Here is an 18,962-nt window from a genome sequence, read left to right as displayed (position 1 = left end):
CTAAAATGACTAAAATAAGCAGTTTTCGTACGTTTTTTGTCAAATTTGCTCCGACAATAACCTAAAATTTCCTCCGATGGGGGAGGGCTAGATGCTTCCGACAGAGGGGCTGTAGCCCCCCTAGCCCCCCTGACACCACCACTGTTTCCTATGAAAAAGTGGTATAAAGTAGTTTAGATTAAGATCCCATTCTTCAAGACCCCCCTTCAAAGTTCTGACTACTTTGTGATAATGGGGTGTGTAGGGTCTAACATTTCCCCAATTGACCATCAGTGGCAGGCAAAATCGTTGGTTCGCCAGTGAAATCAAGAAAAGTGTCTACAGCTTTTTCAATTCAGCTTTGACGGTAGCAGCCCCTTCCAGAATCATAAGGAAGGTCACATGACACCATTGTCCCCTCTTCTTATTGGTATGTTGTTTTGTCTAACGTTCTAGTCTGTCCAAAAGTATCTTGACTGGGTGCGAGGTTGCCATTTTTGTTTAGAAACGACTCTACGTCAAAAAGCGTTACCAAGGAGGAATGACCACCAGGGAACTGGTGTCAATATTGGCATTGATGAAGAATATGGGGATAACACAATGCTCAATAGAAAGTAAAATTAACAGCAAATAGTTCGGCCGAATGTATTCACTTTATGCGATGAATTATTTATCAATGAAATTGATTCTACTGCGCTTCATGTAAACTTTATATTGGCAATATGAAAAGTGCTAGGCCGTTACTGCTGATGTAGAAACCTCATAATCAATACGAATTCGAAGCATGAGGTGAAATCGTGTCCTACTGCGCTGACCCTTATGTCTCGACACACGGAATATCATATCATACAATCGAACCAAATAGCTGAACCAAATAATGGCAGAATAAATGGAGCTTGGACGGGGATTGAAGCCATTTGTTGAGCCCGAAGGCTTGTTCGCCCGTAAATCTTCGTCTAATATTCTATCAGATCCAAGAATATTAGAACATTTGAGAATTGTTGCTGAAGAAGCACAAATTCAGGAGGCTGATGAGGAAAATTTATCAGATGATGACGAAATGGAGTTTCAACGAAAAGAATTGGCCGATAAAATTACAGCATACAATAAACGCAACCAGTTTGGTGCTTTTCGGGTGGAACAAAACGTAAGTTGCAGGAAACCTGTCTTAATATATAAGCCCATGATATTTATGAATACACCTCAGTGTGCATTTGCTTTCTAACGAAGGGAAAGCCGCCGAAATGGTTACGAGATTTGATAATCCCGTTTGGTTCAACAGAAGCCAAACGATACTCAAGTTACAGCAGAAGGTATCCCTGACTGAATTTGCCATGTAGAATAAGGCTCAAGGAGATTGTCAAACAAGACTGTCTCTTTCAGTCAATTAAAGCTGTTCTTTAGCAGTCAGATGAACTCAACTTGAATTCAAATTTTTTGCAAAGGTAAAAATTCAATTTTTTCAGACAAGTCTAGGCATATTTCTTTAAGTTATTAATCCATGCATTGCCTCGAACTGTTTTAGCGAAACTAATTCCGTTGCACTGGCAGGTAATCCAGCGTTTATTTTCAAGATCATTTCACGCCAAACCTCCTTATCCTTAATTTCTTCAAGCATAACATGAATGATTCAACTTGTAACGAAGGTAAAGGATATACCAAATATTCACGACCATCGCTGTTACTCGACCAAAGTCAAGTCTAATATATATGATATATATTTGTATGTTATATTTTTCTCATAAACCATTCAATAAACTTGAACTCAACGGACGAAGCTCAAGAATATATTTTCGATTTATCAGTTGAATCAATACTTAAAAACTGAAGCATCAATTTGGAAGGACTGCTTGTTTATGAACGTCGTAATTCATAACTTTATTTCTACTGGCCTGACTAACAAATGAATAACAATTTATTTGGCAGTTTTTCCCAATTTTCCCAAGATAGCGCCCTGTTGCATTGTTTTTATGTGCATTTTTGTAGCAACATTTATGCAAAAGATATTAGGGTTGTTGCAAAGACAAAACATATGTTGCATATAAACATGTTGCAAATTATTCCTCGAGACCTTAGAGGATTTATAAGCCAATGCTTTTACGTATCAAAGTGCTGTTTTTCGTTGAAAATTGTTTAAAAGATATGACTTTCTCCGACCAAAAATATTTTCATCCATATTTAGAAGAATCGTCCCCAAATTCCCCTTGGCTCCATTATTGTATTTGTATACGTTTGCGACCCTTACTTTCAAGCTCTTTTGTCCTCACTACAAGGACCTGTTGATTGGCACCAAATTTCCCTAATCAAATTATAAACCAACAGGTTAAAATTAGCAGAAGCTTATTGGCAATAAGCTACTGCTAATTTTAACCTGTTTATTGCCCAAATTTTCTGCGTCATAATAAATGTTAGATGGGCCAGTTTAGTTTATGCGTGTCTGATACTAATTTTATAATAGATTGGCTGAAAAAACGGCTACGGCTTTGCAACGTGGAATGAATAAATGGTCACAAAATGCTCGATTCGATCATTTTGATTCAAAGTAAGAAATACTTGCCATAAACGTACGTAGACAGACAATTTGTAGTTGCCCCTTGGCCATCCCCCCCCCCCGACTTTCCATCTTGCGTCAGAGCCCCTGAGCTTGATACCTTGAAAGCTGAGGAGGCTATCCTCTACCCGTAGATGGCCAAAAAGGACCAGACCAACAGTGAGTGGGAGAAACCAAAAAACCTATTCCGCAGATACAGGGCCATTACTAAACTTACCGAGAACAGCAAAAATTTGAATGCCATATATAGGCGCTTTCCTTAGTTCGCAAAATCTAATATAAAGGCATTGTCCGTGTGTTTTGACAGTGATGTTTCAGCAACAGACAGCTTTGTCCCTGTCTATCTACCTCTAATGTTTTGAGAAGAGCCTTGAACAAATATCGTCTTTATCTCGCGAAGAAACATTTATCTTCTTGCGAAATTACTTGCTCCAATTCAGTCTTAGTCATTTGTTTGGTGCATTATATCAAAATATATCTAAAATAAAATAATGGCAGAGGCTCAACAAATCCATCGATTTTTTAGTTCAGATTGTAGAGTTCTGCTTTCTGAACAGGTCATTGGGACTGAAAGTGTACAGAAACACAGAAAAGCCGTCAATACTGAGGAAAACTGGAGCCACTGCCAGGATAATGATAATAGCGTTCTTTGATAATAAGCAGATCGGCCCTTAACACTCTCTACAGAACTGCAAAAGTCTTAAAAATCGATGTTTTTTGTTTGCCAAATTAAACACGGTCGAATACGAACACGTGTACTTTTTGTTTCATTACTGGTGTTGCACAAAACGATAATTACTATATCAATGATTATAATTTGTTGCTAGGAATTACTGTCATCCTGTCAATGCAATTAAGACTTTGACGATTTGAAGAAATTTAAGACTTTGGAGCAGATATTTCAGTCGGGCTGATTGCTGTTTACGTAGCTACTAAAATGTGAAGGCTGAAAACATGCGAGAGCAGAATGATCCAAAACAGCCGTGATCGATAAACTGAGTATACACAAGCAGTTGATCATTACGTAATTTATAACACTCTAGATACCAGGCCCTTAGAATGGGTCATGGAGTAAAACCACTAGTATATAGTTGACCCATTTAGGCTAGGGCTTAAAGGGCTAAAACCTATTTAGGGATGTAGCAATGTTTGGGCGGGGAGGGTCACCATGATTCTTGGCATAGAAGATCAAAGTTTTGCATCTTGTTTAAAAACACCAACCCCAGTGGCCTCCAGATGGCTCTGTTTAGCTAGTTATCAATGCAAATGGACAGGGCGGGAGAAATGTCCTTTCGTTCACGGCTGCAACATTTTCCTGTCTCTCTCAATTATTCTTTGTAAGAGTGTCTTTTTAAGAGGTTGCATCTTAAGAAACTCGGTAATGAGTGCGTATTCAAACTCTATACATGCGTTTTTTTACTTATAAGAAACTAGTTTAAAAGAAACTGGTTTATATGAAACTAGTACTAGGATGGCCAAATATTTATTTGTAAGAAACTTTAGTACTAGAATCAAGAAAAATTAGGAAACCCTAAAATTTCCATTCTTAAAAAAGAGTCCAAAAGTTTTTCTCTTGTTGATTTTTCTTTGAAAATGATAGCTCACCTGTATTTTTTATCTGCATGGGTTTTTCTCGTGACGCTATGCTGGCCTTTTATAATTTTGCGGCTTCACGGCCTAGACCATATTACTCCGTGCGGCATACGGATTTTCAAATGGATTTTCTGCAGATTGAGGCTTCAGTTCAGCATTAATGTGTTTTGCGTCTTTTGGTGTGAAAAAGCAATGGTTGACAGGCTTTTAGGATTCGGATACGTTTTGACGATAATGTGCAAACAATAAATGCTGAATAAGATTTGGACCAATGCAACAGCTTGTTATGTGAAACAGAGTGGGAACCATGAGATTTTGTCTACGGCCATTTCTAGAAATATTTCCCTTTTCTTATAAGCAAGAATCTGTCTTTTTACGTCACGACTCGTTTTGCCATCGCGGTTGCGTCTTTGCCCTTTATTTCATTGCGGATTTTGGCTTATTTTTGCACGGTCTTGCGGCTTGTGGATCCCATATAATAGGCCCACTATGCGTTTCTTTACTTTCAAAAATGCTCAAATCCCGAAAATACGAAACCAACAAAGAAACTTTTAGTACCAAACGCCAAAATTTCTATTCCAAATTAAGATACTTTCAGTACTCAGTGCTGATATAAGTTTCTTATAAAAAACGTGTACATGCTCTCACATAGCTCCTTACCCCTATCTTGAAAGAGAAAGCTCTGAAGCTCTTGTTTTTGACATCAGTAAAAACCGTCTGGTTCTAGTGCAACTAGAAAAGGTAATTATAAATTACCAGTATTGGCTTGGCTGAAAAAAATTAGAGGCGGATTCGGGTCTCGAATCTTTTCAAGGTTTTGACTGCGGGCAAGAACAGATTTTCATGGTTTTCTCAGGATTTTGCGGTACAGCTGTTATAATTGCAATTTACGCAATAAAAATGTGTGCAAAATACCTATAAATATGCTACAGGGGTAAAATGAATTATATCAAAGGCAATAACCATTAATTTCACATTAAATGTCAATTTTTTTTTTATTTATATTCTTAGATGCTGTCAAATGTTTTCCTTCTGTCTAGTTCTTTCAACACGGAAACCTGTAGATAAGCCTCTTTTTCGTTTCAGGAACTGGATTACAAAGGGGCAGTAAGATTTTATTTCGAAGCTGGAAAGCAGGAGTTGACCAAGGCAGTTGAGATATCAAACAAGACGACGGTCGCTGATCTCTTGCCCATTCTTGTGGAAAAATTCAATCTTAACCAAGCGAATTACCAATACACACTCTATGTTGTACATGAAGCTGGTGAGTGTTTCAACGTTAGTTTACTTGTGCCACCAATTTCATCCTTACTTCAACATTGCGTCTCTTGTTTACACTGTTATTTGTTTTGCTTAAACCCGCGTGAATTCTATAGTAACCTTTGGTGATAAAACGGTCGAATCTAAGTTATTCCCATGAAAAAGTCTGGCAATAGAGCAGAAATATTTTTGGCAGCAAATGTACAACATCCTAGCACTGAATTTCCTCATGTGTTGTTATGTTAAATTACACGCCAATTAATTTAGGACTGTTTACTTATTTTGGGTTTGATTATGCCTTTGTAATATCTTGCAAAATTTTTTATAAAACAAAATCAGAATTTATACAAGGACGGAAGTAAGGTAACTTTATACAGGGTTAAAAGCCCGTCGGCTTTGGACAGAGCGATTCAATTATCACGGCTGTCAGTAAGGTATCACTTTGTTCTAATGTTTTTGGCGATGAGTATCATTCATTCGAAGGAATTCAGTGACCAGCCCATTTTTATTTCGCATGTAATAACTTCTGGGCCTAGCCTCCATTAAGAAAAAAGGATTGTCACCTTTAAAGATAACCTTTGTTGTATGATCTAGTTTGTTTGATTTGTACATTCCATCCAACTATTTATCAGAGAAAGAAGTATGAAAACTGGTTTATTTCCACAGTTCAGTTCAGTTTAATTTTAAAATTCCACTACATACAAAAATCTTTCTAAAATACATACAATTAACTAGAATAAAAAAATTACAACAGATGACAAAAAATGACAAATTTTACAATAAGAGTACATAGAATTTCGTATGGAGAGAAATTTCTTAAGGAGAAGCTCTCAGTAGGTAGACTAATCGAGGAGAGAGCACCCCCTAAGCTAAAAACTTATCATTCAATTTATGAAATCTTCTAGTGATTTCATTGATCAATGTAAGGAAGAATTATCTTGTCGAAAAGTTGAAAATATCTGAACAAGGGTTATGCCATTGCAGCAACCATTACCTAACTATGTTTCCACGAAGTATACCCTTCTTGTTTGGTACAAGAACATGACTAAAAATTAGGTGAAAAGCTCTTCTGTTGCCGTCCCCCAATATGAAGCTCAAGACAGGGCCCTGGCTAAAATCATTCAAAAACCACTTGTAAGGATTTTTGGATCTCTACAGTTTATTAATATATCTAAAAAGCATTATTTATAATGATTAAATGTGATAAAAAGAAAAAATAATGAATATAGCTGACTACATCAATTTTTGTCATCCCAAACACCATCATTTCTTTTGCAGAATATTTGCATAGTTACTGCAATCCAAGGTGCAGACTCTAAATAAAATAATAATTTAGTTTTTTCTGCCTGTTGTAAGTCACTGAATTGGAATGAAAAATGTTGTTGTAAACAAAAGGTTGACATAATCTTTCATTTAAACTTTCTTGAGTTTGAACAAATTATATTCCTGTAATCATTATTTAAGAAATAAAGAGATAGTTACGTAAAGCTCTTTATTTCTTTAATCATTCATCTGGTTCACCTGGTTAAGTTTCAATTTTAAGTGTAAATTCAGTATATATCACTTTAACTAATATCTTGAAGTCTGGAAATAGGAATTAGTTTCCTGAGCGTCTACCGTTAAGTCTTTTCTTTTCTATATTTACACTGCTCATGATTTACACTGCTCATGCTTAGATTTTATTCTACCTACATTGATTTTCAGTTTTCCCACAACCTATTTTTGAAAAAGATGGACAAGCCATTTCTCACATTATTTTTGTTATGTAAATGTTTAAGCAAATAGTAAACATATAGACCACCATAGATTATGTAAAAATGTATGTTATAACTAGAATTGCTGGTTAGCAAGTCATGTTGTCTTGTTGGCCACAATTGTGCAAATGTTTTTTTTCTAAGGTGAAAGTTTGAAAATAATAATAATTAAGGAAGTAGGAAGAGGTAGCCAACAAGTTAGCTTTGGAATAGTATTGTGAAGGGCTTGGGGCTTTAGGAAGCATATAAGCCATTTGGCATTCGTGTAGGCCAAGAGGGGGGCAAAGACCAGTTGAGCAATGGAATAATAGGGGTCCACACCCTTTGGAATGCCAAAAGTATTTATAAGAGATTTTTGCCTCTGGGGGTACCTGCTTTTTTTTCCTTCCCCTCACGACACTACTGCCATTTGGATGGCCATCTCATAAATTTAAAGGTCCATTTTGAAGTGCAGTCCAGAGGGAAGCAAAGGATGGAGAAGTACACAGGTGTATAAATCCTCTGTTTATGACTTAAACAGTTTGGATTGCAAAATAAAATACCTCAATAAACCAATACACCTTTGGTTATTGGTCCTGAGTATTGTACAATATATTGGTTCTAAGTATTGTGTGTGCAAGAGTTTGGATTATATATTTATGTGAACATCATGTATTACAAAATAGCATCTTCAGGGGCTTCATGATGATAACATTCCAGAGCAGGCATCCTTTTTAAGGTGCCAGTTATCATGCCACTGGCGCTCAAACAGATAGAAATCATGGAAAGTTTGAAAGAAACACCAATTTATTTTATAAGATGATATTAAACATACCCTGTCGCTAAATAATTGAAAAAATCAGTTAATGTAAAGTTGTGACTTTTGTTTATTCCCAGATAATCAATGCTCACTTTGTATTGGAAACCTTGAGATACAAACAGGATTATTTAGAAATATTTAGGTGCATTATTCAAAGAGCTTGAAGTGACACAGCAAAAATGTTGTAGGCCAGTGCTGTAGGCTTAATGCTTTGGGACTTTGTGTCAAATCAGCTCTATGTAAATGAATACCCAGATCATTTTTCTTGGCTTAGCTTTGCTCCCTAGTGTCAGTATTGATTATACAGAAAAAAGCTTTGCAATGGTCACTTAAACCAAATGCAAATGCAATAAGACACCTAATTGTGGTTTACCAATTGCATTGTGAATAAGGAAATCTTGAAAAGAAGGTGGCTTGGCACCCATTTCTATTGTAATTATAGTTGACTAGAGATCTGATCAAAAGTTTTCTGTAATTTTATGAACACTGTTTGAAGTAGTAGAGTTTCTGAACACTTGAAGTGGTTCCCCTTTTCTCCAATAAAAGTGCAATTTTTGAAACCTTGCATTCAATTGCAACTACTTTTTGTTTATTTTATGTAATAATTATAAAATTTACCCAAATTTTTCTTCCTGGCCATGTCTCCTTTTGCCATTGTTAATTTGTTTGCATTATTAAAGATCAATTTTCCCGTTATTTGATTCGTTTCCTTTCAAAGACACATTGATGCTTATTTCACTGTTTTTTTGGTCATACAACTTTAATTTTAACTTCAGAATTGTTAGCTTTTATAGCGTTTTTCGTTAGCTTTATATTTTTAAATGTTGGATGCTATGCCATTTTTTTTCGCTATGCTATTTATCCATGCTTTCAGCAGGTTTTTAAGAGCTTATCAGAAGACGACTCAGATGTGTTTTTAAAGTGTTACATCTGTTTCACGTGAGCGGATGATGTATCTTCTTATTTTCACGAATTTTGTTTTACTTTCAGATGAAATCGCTTTGGATCACAGTGATTGCCCATTGGGGATAGCTATAACTGCAATAAAGGCACCAAGGTTCGTCCTCCGTAGAAAACGTCAACAATCCCACGATACAAACGAACTTGTGTTGCAAAACCAAGTGTCACGAACGTCTTCTGCTTCTAGTAACTCGTTAGGCCAGTGTAATACTGACCCTCTTGTTTTCACTCCTCGTTCAAACTTAAAAAGCACGGCGTCCTCAGGCAACAGTTCGTCAAGGAACGTTTCAGACAAAAATGTTTCAGTGGTTGAAAATTTAAACGAGTCTACCCCAACACATAGCGCTAAAAGCCAACATAAAAACTCAGGCAAAGCCAAGCGAACTAAGTCATTTTCACAAATAGCAGCAATGGTACGAAAAAAGAAATCGGCAGATAAACCAGAAAGTTCTGAGCTTTCAACCTACAAACTAGCACCAGGAATATTAAAGGTTTTTGGTGATCACGTGTCTCCTGGATCAAATTACAAAAGCGTTCGCGCCTCAACGATCTCTACAGCTCGAGAGGTCGTTAAACAGGCGTTGGAGAAATATTCCATTGAAAACGCCAATCCAAACGACTATGTCCTTTGCGATGTTGTTGGGCACTTTAAGATCGATGCAAACAGTAAAGCCGATCAGGACCACGAGGAGGCGCAATGGGTGACTGAGTATATGCGGGTCGTGAATGATAATGAAAAACCACTTGTGGTACAGTCGTTGTGGAAACCTGCAGCTGGAAGATTAAGGAGATTTGAGTTGATGAAAAAAATACAAATGGATTCAGGGTGCTTCTTTATAAACACTGCCGACAATCTTGCAAAGGACTCGAGCTTATCCAGCCCTACGTTAGATTCTGAGCGGTCCAGTATAGTAAGTGATCATGCCTTGGGTGAGCTAACACCAAGAGATAGTTCGTCACTGACGTATGCAACAGAGGACCATTCGTATGCTGTCCCACAGAAGGGGCCCTTCCTGTTGCTAATCAAGGGCTTTGATGCGCTATTGGACAAACTACTAAGTCCCCTTGACAGGCCAATGATGTCACTAGGGAATCCAAAGAGTAACAGTGCCAGTAGTAAGCCAGATGTTTGCCTTTATGCACCAGACATTGCCCCAGAGCACTGCTACATCCACAAAAAGATCTCCCTTGATAAAGGTGCTCATGAAACCAATATCGATGACATCAATTTCTCGATTTTCATTGATCCTATGCCAAATGCAAGTGTTCATATAAACGGCATCAAAATCAACCATCTTACGATGCTACAGCCCGGCCAGTTGGTATCATTTGGATCAGAATACTGCTTCATCTTTAAGGACCCGTTGCAAACTAAAGAAAAGCATCTGAAACTTTCATGGCTTGATGCATTGAAAAGAGGAAAAGCTGCATCACAGCCATTAGGAACGCCGAAAGTAAACGAATCGGTGCAAGTAGACTTTGAAAACGCTGGAGCTGAATTTGTGAATGACACGGCTGATAGTCCCAAAGACATGATTGACGGCCACGGGGCGGGGGAAATTTCGGATGCTGTCGAACGAAGTGCAGTGAGTTTGTCCTATAGTTATGAGGATGAAGATGAATTGCTTGAAAAAGTCATGCACAAATATGAAGAACGAAGTTTGAAATTTAAACTTACCCCCGCATATTTGTTGACAATGATGATCGAACATTCGTGTGCCTGTTTCACGGAGTCACATGCAAGAAAGCTTCTTTTGAAGATATCGAGCGCACTCCAAAGTGTTGCCTGGGTAAGTGAAGGAACAGCAATTTAAGCTTGTTTACTTACTGAGATATTCATACTGTTGATAAAAAACCCTGCGAAATTGTCCAAACGATTTATAAATGTGCCTTGAGATATAATTATTTTATAAAAACTTTGCTTTCCAATGACCCGTTATTTTGATAGATATTTTACTATACAATTTCGTCGTTGAAACAATGACAATTTTCTGTAAGATCAAATTCATGTCAACGAAAGATTCTTTCCTAGCCTAACGCCTTTCAATTCATTGAGCTACAATTCCTACGAAGGACCTTTGAAACGCTCTGTGGCCTTTATGTTGTCTTAAAAAGATGCAGTTTATTTTAGAAAAGGATTACACCACATCCCCTTTTTTCCAAAACAGTGGTGGTTGTAGAGCCAGATAACTACATGAACAAACTTGGCCACATTGAATCACTTAAAATTACATGAAACAACATTTTCAAAGGGAGAGTGAAGGATGCAATAGAAAATTTGCAAAATTTCATTGTACCTTACCAAAACTTTTGCAGCGATTTTCGTTGCACTTTCTTTCTTAAAGTCGCTGTCTAATTGTCTTATTTCTTCGAGTACAGCATCTATTGAACTAGAATACAGTATGTGTTTTATTACCTGGATGTTACACGTACTTTAAGTAAAGTTTAGATAATATTAAAATGGTAACTTACAAAACATAAGCTCTTTTTTTAAAGGAAAAAACGAAAGAAATAGGGAAGCAGTATGGAGAGAGGTATGTTTTGCTATTGTCTTCAAAATATATGTTGATTATCGGCAACATATTCTTTATAGTGTCATATCTTTATCAGGGAATGACGATACGTGACGTATTTGGATAGAGTCATTAATACTTTAAAGCAAATCTGCAGACAGTCGATTTGTAATACATAATGCATAAGACCTATGTTTTGATGAAAACTGATTGTGCTTTGGCCAATTTGTATTTCAAGTAATTAATTTGAGTTTGCCCTGTAAATTCAATTGTCAATGACTTTGTTTGTATGTGGGTATATTTCTATATATAATCAACAGAGTGTGTAAATTAATAGAATTCAGAAGCTTTTTAAGCGCATTTTTAGCCTGCTGTTTATACAACGTTGTTGGTTAAATGAACGGAAATGCATGCTTGTCGATGTCGCTGTCATGTATTTCATTTAGTGCTCAATATTTAAAGCTTTCAAGATTTTTTACTTATTTTTTAGCGATATATAGGCTGAAAGTTTCTAATCATGTGCTATATCTTACAAAGATTGTTAAAGACAGATAAAATAAATGATTGGTCTAGATAATATCAGCTAGTGCCATGTCATCTTTTATGCATGAAGGTTTTGTGTAAGACATTTTTCAATAAAGCATCGTGTGGCCTTTATGAGAGAGAATTTAATTAAACAGCATTACAGAGATTGCAAAGACAAATGTCAGTTATCGATATAGCCAATGGCATTTTATTATGCAGTATTCAATTTGACTTTTCAGGAAAGATGACGTGGTAGAATATTTTGATGCAATGCTGCTCGAACTGTCTCCTGTTGTGAAATGGATGGCTAATGCACTCGAGATGCTGCATTACTTTCAGTGCAATTTGAGCAAATATTTGCAAAATGCCTCACCTTCAAAAATCAGGGAGTCTTTAATGTCTGCTGATGAAGAGCTACTGACAGTCTTAGAGGAGGTCATTATGTTTACATTCCAGCAAACAGTCTATCACCTAACCAAGGTATGTGTGTTGCAGTATTTTGTATGTTAGAATGCAGGAAATCTCCAAGCAGAAATTCTGCGATTATTTCTCTGCTTCGTTTTAAGGTACAACAAAAACAAAGGAAATTGTCAGTATCAGGGTCAAACGCTGCGTTTTTTGGCAATTTTTTTAGAAAGGTTTTTAGAGCATTAGGTTTTTTATCCGTAGAAAAGACGGGCTTTTTTTGAGTCCTGAAAATTTCTTTACTATCAATTACTTCCAAAGTTCACCGTTAAGAAATAGTTAACCTGTGGATCTTACAGGAGATATGCCATAAGACGTCCCTCGTGGCAATGCGCCAAACACAAGTTCTTTGTGGGTGAATTAAGTGCTCGATAAGAAAGCCAACATTAAAACAGCAGTTCTTTATATCCATGTTCATCGTATAAAGCATTTTTATATGTTTTAGCAAAGGGAATGAATCACAAAGTCTTTTTTCAGTCTTATCGCGATATTTTTTATCATCACAATATTTATCAAATTATCATGCGATAATTTGAAGAATGTGTAGCCCTAAAACAATTTTATCGCAATAATATCTATCTTTATGACGCGATATATGAGAAGCTTTATGCCAGGTTTGCAAGAATCTTTTGTTTGCTACCAAAATTCAACACAGAGAATGATTTTAACCTCTAAATTGTACACTAATTTGTTGAGAAATGGTATAAGAAAGACTCCTTTAGTTGAAGAACCTTGAGAGGAGTGACTCGTATGGTAAAGTGGTGCATTCATTATTGTCAATTCATAATTGCCTCTCTTTAGAACGTAACTGAAAGCTTTAATTGTCATAGGTTTTATATTCAACGCTACCCGCCATTCTGGACACAAATCCGTTCCAAAGTGAAGATGGAGATGACGATGAAGAGACCACCTCTACTCCAGTTGGTGTCGCATTGATAATCGAGATCTTTGAAAAGACACTGAACTTAGTCAGTAGCAACAATGTCCACCCACAGATCATTACCCAGTTGTTTGACTATCTCTTCTTTTTTACCAATGCATCTTTATTCAATTCTTTAATGGAACGTGGGACTGGTGGCAAATTTTACCGATGGACAAAAGGGGTCCAGATCCGGGGAAATTTGGACGTTTTAGAAGAATTCGCCAGTAAAAGTGGTTTGCAGGATAATTTCTCTAGCCATATGAAGAAGGTTGTCGCAGCGGTGGCGCTCCTGTCAATCCCTAAAGCTCAACTGATGTCTGTACGTATGGAATTTGCTTGCAATTTTACACGCATTGTTCTGTTTAGTTATAGGATATTAACTGTTGGTCATAAGATAAAATGCTTAGACATACCAAAATTTTATATATTTGTCAATAGACTGTTGTCTATTTCAGATTATATGTTTGTGTATAGAGCTTCTTATAATATACCAGATCTCATAGGTAGAGAGTTTTATAATGTTGTAACCATTATATTAACCAATACACGTTATGATTTTATGTTCTATCGCAGATGGACTGGAATTCAATAAGAGATGATTACCCAGACCTCAACGCGTCCCAAGTGCAGCAATTGCTTGGAGAGTACCAGCTGGGTGGCAAAAAGCGGCCCAGAGGCTGGTACCCGCCTCCTGAAGAAGTCGAGGCAGCCCTTCGATCTTGTAAGTTTCAAGTCTCTCACTAGCTTTTCTACAATATTTATCTCTTCAACGCTGTTTTAGCGATTTTTTTTGCACTGAAGGAACAGCTAGAAGCGTATTCTACGGCATGCTTAAGTGCCTGTTACCAATTCATTCTGAAAAACATTTTCGTTTTCATGGCATTGATATATCAGGAGATTATGAGTTATCAATTTTCTCATCTGTCGACTTTATTTACTATATAATGTTACATTTATAATTTACCAAAATACTTCGTATTTTCTGCAGCTGATGTTCTTGAAAGTTTCGCCACGCATCCACCGCTGTTGCTCCCGACGACAGATTTCATCATGGATTTAGAAAACATCCCTCATGAAGATGACTTTTCAGGAATTCTCACTGAAATACAGAAGTTATACGGAGAGAAAAGCGGTATGTTGTTTAGGTCCCTCGATTTTGCCTACCACGAGGAACGTGGAGGATGATTAAAAGATAAATTCCCTAAACCTTTAAAGTTATATAAACATGCAAACCCTCCTGGGTGTCTCGCCTGGTATATATTTATCCGCCCTGGGTGTTTCGCCTGGCATCATTTTTGGAACAGACTTTGAGGTAATTGTGAATGGCCACAGGGTTGTTATGAATGTTCATGCCCCATGGTATCGTACTGTATTTGTAGTAGTGTTTTGTAAATTTCTATAAGCATAAAATATTGCTTCAGTATTATGAGTTGAAAACCAACCTAATAGCTGTATATTTACAGTGATTAGACTGATACTTGTTTGCTATATTCTGTTTCTCTATCAGTGAAATGATGGTACGTCTTTTTTTAAAAATTGTCACCCTTGAGTATATTTTTGTAATTTAAAGAAGATTTGCTTGAAGAATCGCCAGATGTCATTGGTTTGCTTTTCAGCAGACGCCACCGTGATCTCTAAACAGACAGAGGACAAACAGCCAGTCCAGAAAGTTACATCATCTTCAGTTGGTCAAAAGTCTGCAAGCGGCTTTGTCGTCAGCGTGCATCCTAATATGACATCAACACCGCAGAGAGATGTAGCAGAGATTGTAGAAGTAAGAAGAACACCTCAGACTCCATCTACTAGCTTGGCACAAACAAACGCAAAACAATCGGCCTTGAATGACGATAGCGATGATTCTTCAATCTCCAGTGAAGCTCTTGAAGGGACGCCTGAAATTGCAGCGAAATGGGACGCTGGGCATCGCAACCCTACCCCCGTCCCCGATGCAGCCCCAAGTATTATCATTCAGGAAGACATTGATATCGGCGAGGACGAGCCAACTTTCGACGAAGAAAGACGGTCGTCTGCGCTCGGGAATCCACAGTCGATACAAACGGCGCCTCGTAAAGGATCCGCAGACGGGCGAATGTCTAAAAGCAATATAATGTATGCTGAGAGCACTGTGAAAACAAATGGAGAAGTCAAGGGGGATGTTATTAATAATAACGAGCCGGCAGATTACTCAAAGAAGTTCGCTGATGACGGGAAAATTGCAGATGTCGACTTCACTTCTAACGATATTGATTTCACAGGCAATGGCGATCTCAGTGACCCTGATGACGTCATTGTTGTTGATCTTGTTCGTGGAGAGAAGGGCCTAGGCTTGGGTCTAATCGATGGTCTTGTGAGTTTATCAAAATTTTCGTTTCCCCATTCTAAATCAACAGTCCTATTGTATCCCCGCATTCCATCTGAACTTCGTCTAGTTTTGCAGGTCCATTTTTTCAGCCCATTCATAACGAAGTCATATGTGCTACGCCGCCAGAAATTGAATACATAATTACTCCCTACTCAACATCTACGAACAAGTGAAATTCCCTGTACTTCCAGTGACATAATTGGTAAATAAAATAATACTTTCAAAGAGAGTAGTTTGACAGTTTCTTGGTGATCACATTCGAGCAGCAACTTAGAACCTTCCTGTACCACACCAAAGCTTGATAATGAAGTCATATTATCTTGAAATTATTTGAGAGACCTAAGGAGTTTTTCTCACTTCTTTTCGTTGCCTTCAAACCAGTGTACTCTTGTCTCTTTTTGCACCTATAGTCTCCTCTAGAAAAGCCCAGTCTCTTCACAACCAACAGTTCATTTAGTTGCAAAAATCTTTCCCAACCAGTGTCAGTTCTAACGAAACTACAGTATATATAATTTAGAAATGACAAGATAAACCATGTCTGTTTCTATTTGATTAGTGATTGACAACTTTTTTGCTGCAGATCACTCCACTCAGCTCCCCTGGCATTTATATTCGCACTGTTGTCTCGAACAGCCCGGCTGCAAAGGTTTGTTATGCAGTAGAACCTCTCTTTGTTGTACGCAGATTGAACGACAGAAGAAAACCCTTGTTTCTCGAACGTCAGTTTGCCAACGAGTGTAGATACATTCATCATAAAGTAACAGTAAAAGCTCTTAAGACTTCAGATTTGAACATTTCTATTGTTTGAAATTAGGGTTATTATGGAATTATAACAATATAAACGATAGAAACATTGGCTTGATTTTTTCTGTTCATAAATTCCTAGAGCTAATTGTTAGCTCGACCCAATACTTTTACGGTTATCCCTACGTCTCTATTTTTCTGTCGATTTCAAACAAGTAGAGTGTCCTCTAGATGCATTATATGGTACCTTATCGACATGTCTTCTAAAGCATGGGACAGTTTTCTAAATTTTGGTTTTAAACTGATCTCTCAACTAGTCTAAATTCATTTCTTTCCCTTTATAACCAAGCCAAGTCAAAGAATTCATGAAAAATTAACAGTTTAAGATAAAAATTAACAGACCCTTTTATTGCCTGACAATACATTAATATTTAATTTGTTATGACTTTCTACATTCAGGACGGACGAATTCAGCTTGGAGATAGGATTCTTGCTGTGAATGGAAACAGCCTTGTGGGATCGGACTATTCACAGTGAGTCATTCTCCTTAAACCATTTGACTGCTAAGAGGCCAATTTACAATCTTGTCAAAAATGCTGAGACTTTATAATGAAAGATCAAGTATCTTATCTTTGTATTATACACACTGGTAAACTTCACTGCTTTTCCCTCAAAGTCATCGTTGGGGGAGAAGGAATCCAGATAAGTTTGAGGTTAACACAGTAGCAGCGGTCTGTAACGATAAATTTGCTTGAAATTGTCTTGTGCACTCTTTTTTTTATAAGAACCAGTAAATTTAAGTTCAGGCTGACTGTTCTTAATTTTTTCGAAAATCTGAGGCTGGATTGTTCTTAATTTGTTCTTAAATTAAGAGGGGCAAAGGAGGTGTTCAGGCCTCATTTGCCAACAAAGTGAGTGAGACAGCCTTAATTTGCTGACAAATTTGAGTATTCGCCGAAAAAGCACCCACACATCGCTAAAAATCCTCGATTTTGAGAAAAAACGTTGTTCAATATTGCAATTTGCAGAAGCTCAGCCTCAGCTTGTTCTTAATTTGTTCTTAACTTTTGACCAGTTTTGAAGCTCGTGTTCTTATAAAATTGTTCTTATAAAAAAAAGAGTGTATTTGTATTTGTTACTTCCAAGCTTCCGAAGATAGTTTTAAGGATACTGAGAAGCAATGCTTATCGAGCAGTGCCCTGGTTCTTCCTCTAGATGTGAAAAGAACATTCTAGAAGAAGAATATAGAACATAGAAAGTTGCTCGCTTTTTCTAAGATTGTTTTCTATGACAGGGCAATGGACTTGATCATACATGCTGGAAACAACCTATCGTTCCTCATTGCAAAATCCGACCAGAAGACTATTGAAAAGATACTGTCATCGCAATGCTGATGATTGCCATGTTGCTGAACCGAGGGGCTTATTCTGTTATCTGAATCCGATAAACTCCGTCTAGTCACTTATGCATAGATGAAAGTTCGACACACAAACCAAATGTTATGAGCACCCTATAGTAAACTTTATTTTCTCAATTCCTTGTGGATTTTATTGTATCAAGAATTGCACATATTGATTTCTATCAGAATCCTCCACATTTTTTGGTGGTAGTCACAAATTTGAGAAGAATTGTAATATATTTATTATATTGTTAAAAGGTTAATGATTATTGTTGATCATATGTTAGTCTCAAAACACGATTCAACGTATACGAATAAAGTGGCTTCTGCTATGTAGGTAAATGTATTTAAATTTGCAGCTAGAAGTACAGTAGTTAATAAAATTTTCAGTTTTATAAATTCTGCATTTTGCTCGGTTCTGTTTTTGATCTTTTAGTTGATTTCTAACCAGCAAAGGGATCTTCAAATATGGGTTACTTATCTCCATACTAGACATTTTGCTCTCTAAAAACATAACCACGCAGGTTTTTCTAGACTTTCCCTCCGTATATTCCCTCCGTATATTCCCTCCGTATATAATCGTTTCCCTTTATTTCTGTTCCGAAACCTTTCATTTTCATACCCCGCAGTTAAATTTCCTTGCCTCGTCTTTCCACAAAGCCTCGCCCCTAAAAGACTTCAGATCCTAGATGTAGGGCAACAGTTCGAGAGCCAACGAAGTACCGAGTAAGACCGTCTCAGAAAGGCTGCAACACAAGTAGTTAATGGCTACAAATTCAATAAAGAGGGCACTTGACATGCTTATGTCGTAACTAAAAGGCTAGAATCTCTCTGATTTTTAAGCCCCACGGCACAACTGCTGCATAATAACGATGCTTCAGCCTTGTTATTCTGCAAAATGTGTGTATACTTTTTAGTTTGTATAAGTATAATAATGTGATCGACAGATAAAATAAACTTCGATAATTTAGCTTTTATGAATTGTCAGTAGAAAAATTGCCGTTGTTTATATATTTCTAAGAAATTGTAAGAATAAACATTTGATATTTTGGTTTTATTTTATGAATGATTCAATGACACATTTTAGCTGTAATGTTATTTTACCCGATAATAGTTCTTTTGATAAAGATCTTCTA

The 18,962-nt window shown here is 36.9% G+C and overlaps 1 protein-coding gene across 2 annotated transcripts; it reads left to right on the top strand.

The window, feature by feature from the left end:
• The first annotated feature begins 528 nt into the window (after positions 1-528).
• LOC135691737 (ras-associating and dilute domain-containing protein) lies at positions 529-18,953 on the top strand. Of its 2 annotated transcripts, none has more exons than XM_065209694.2 (12): positions 529-1,126; positions 5,210-5,387; positions 8,927-10,686; positions 11,393-11,430; positions 12,174-12,414; positions 13,230-13,640; positions 13,895-14,042; positions 14,310-14,453; positions 14,941-15,668; positions 16,264-16,329; positions 16,887-16,960; positions 17,722-18,953. In XM_065209694.2, the coding sequence occupies exons 1-12, from the start codon at positions 869-871 to the stop codon at positions 17,819-17,821; spliced, it is 4,146 nt and encodes a 1,381-aa protein (XP_065065766.2). In that variant the 5' UTR covers positions 529-868; the 3' UTR covers positions 17,822-18,953. The 2 variants fall into 2 exon arrangements, with proteins under 2 accessions (XP_065065766.2, XP_065065765.2); XM_065209693.2 differs by having other exon boundaries at positions 14,938-15,668.
• Positions 18,954-18,962: the final 9 nt, after the last annotated feature.

Source organism: Rhopilema esculentum, chromosome 13 (assembly GCF_057945365.1).
Source record: "Rhopilema esculentum isolate cy_ngs chromosome 13, ASM5794536v1, whole genome shotgun sequence".
Lineage (NCBI taxonomy): Eukaryota > Metazoa > Cnidaria > Scyphozoa > Rhizostomeae > Rhizostomatidae > Rhopilema > Rhopilema esculentum.
The sequence above is the reverse complement of the archived record's forward strand: the minus strand, read 5'-3'. Positions and strand labels throughout refer to the sequence as shown.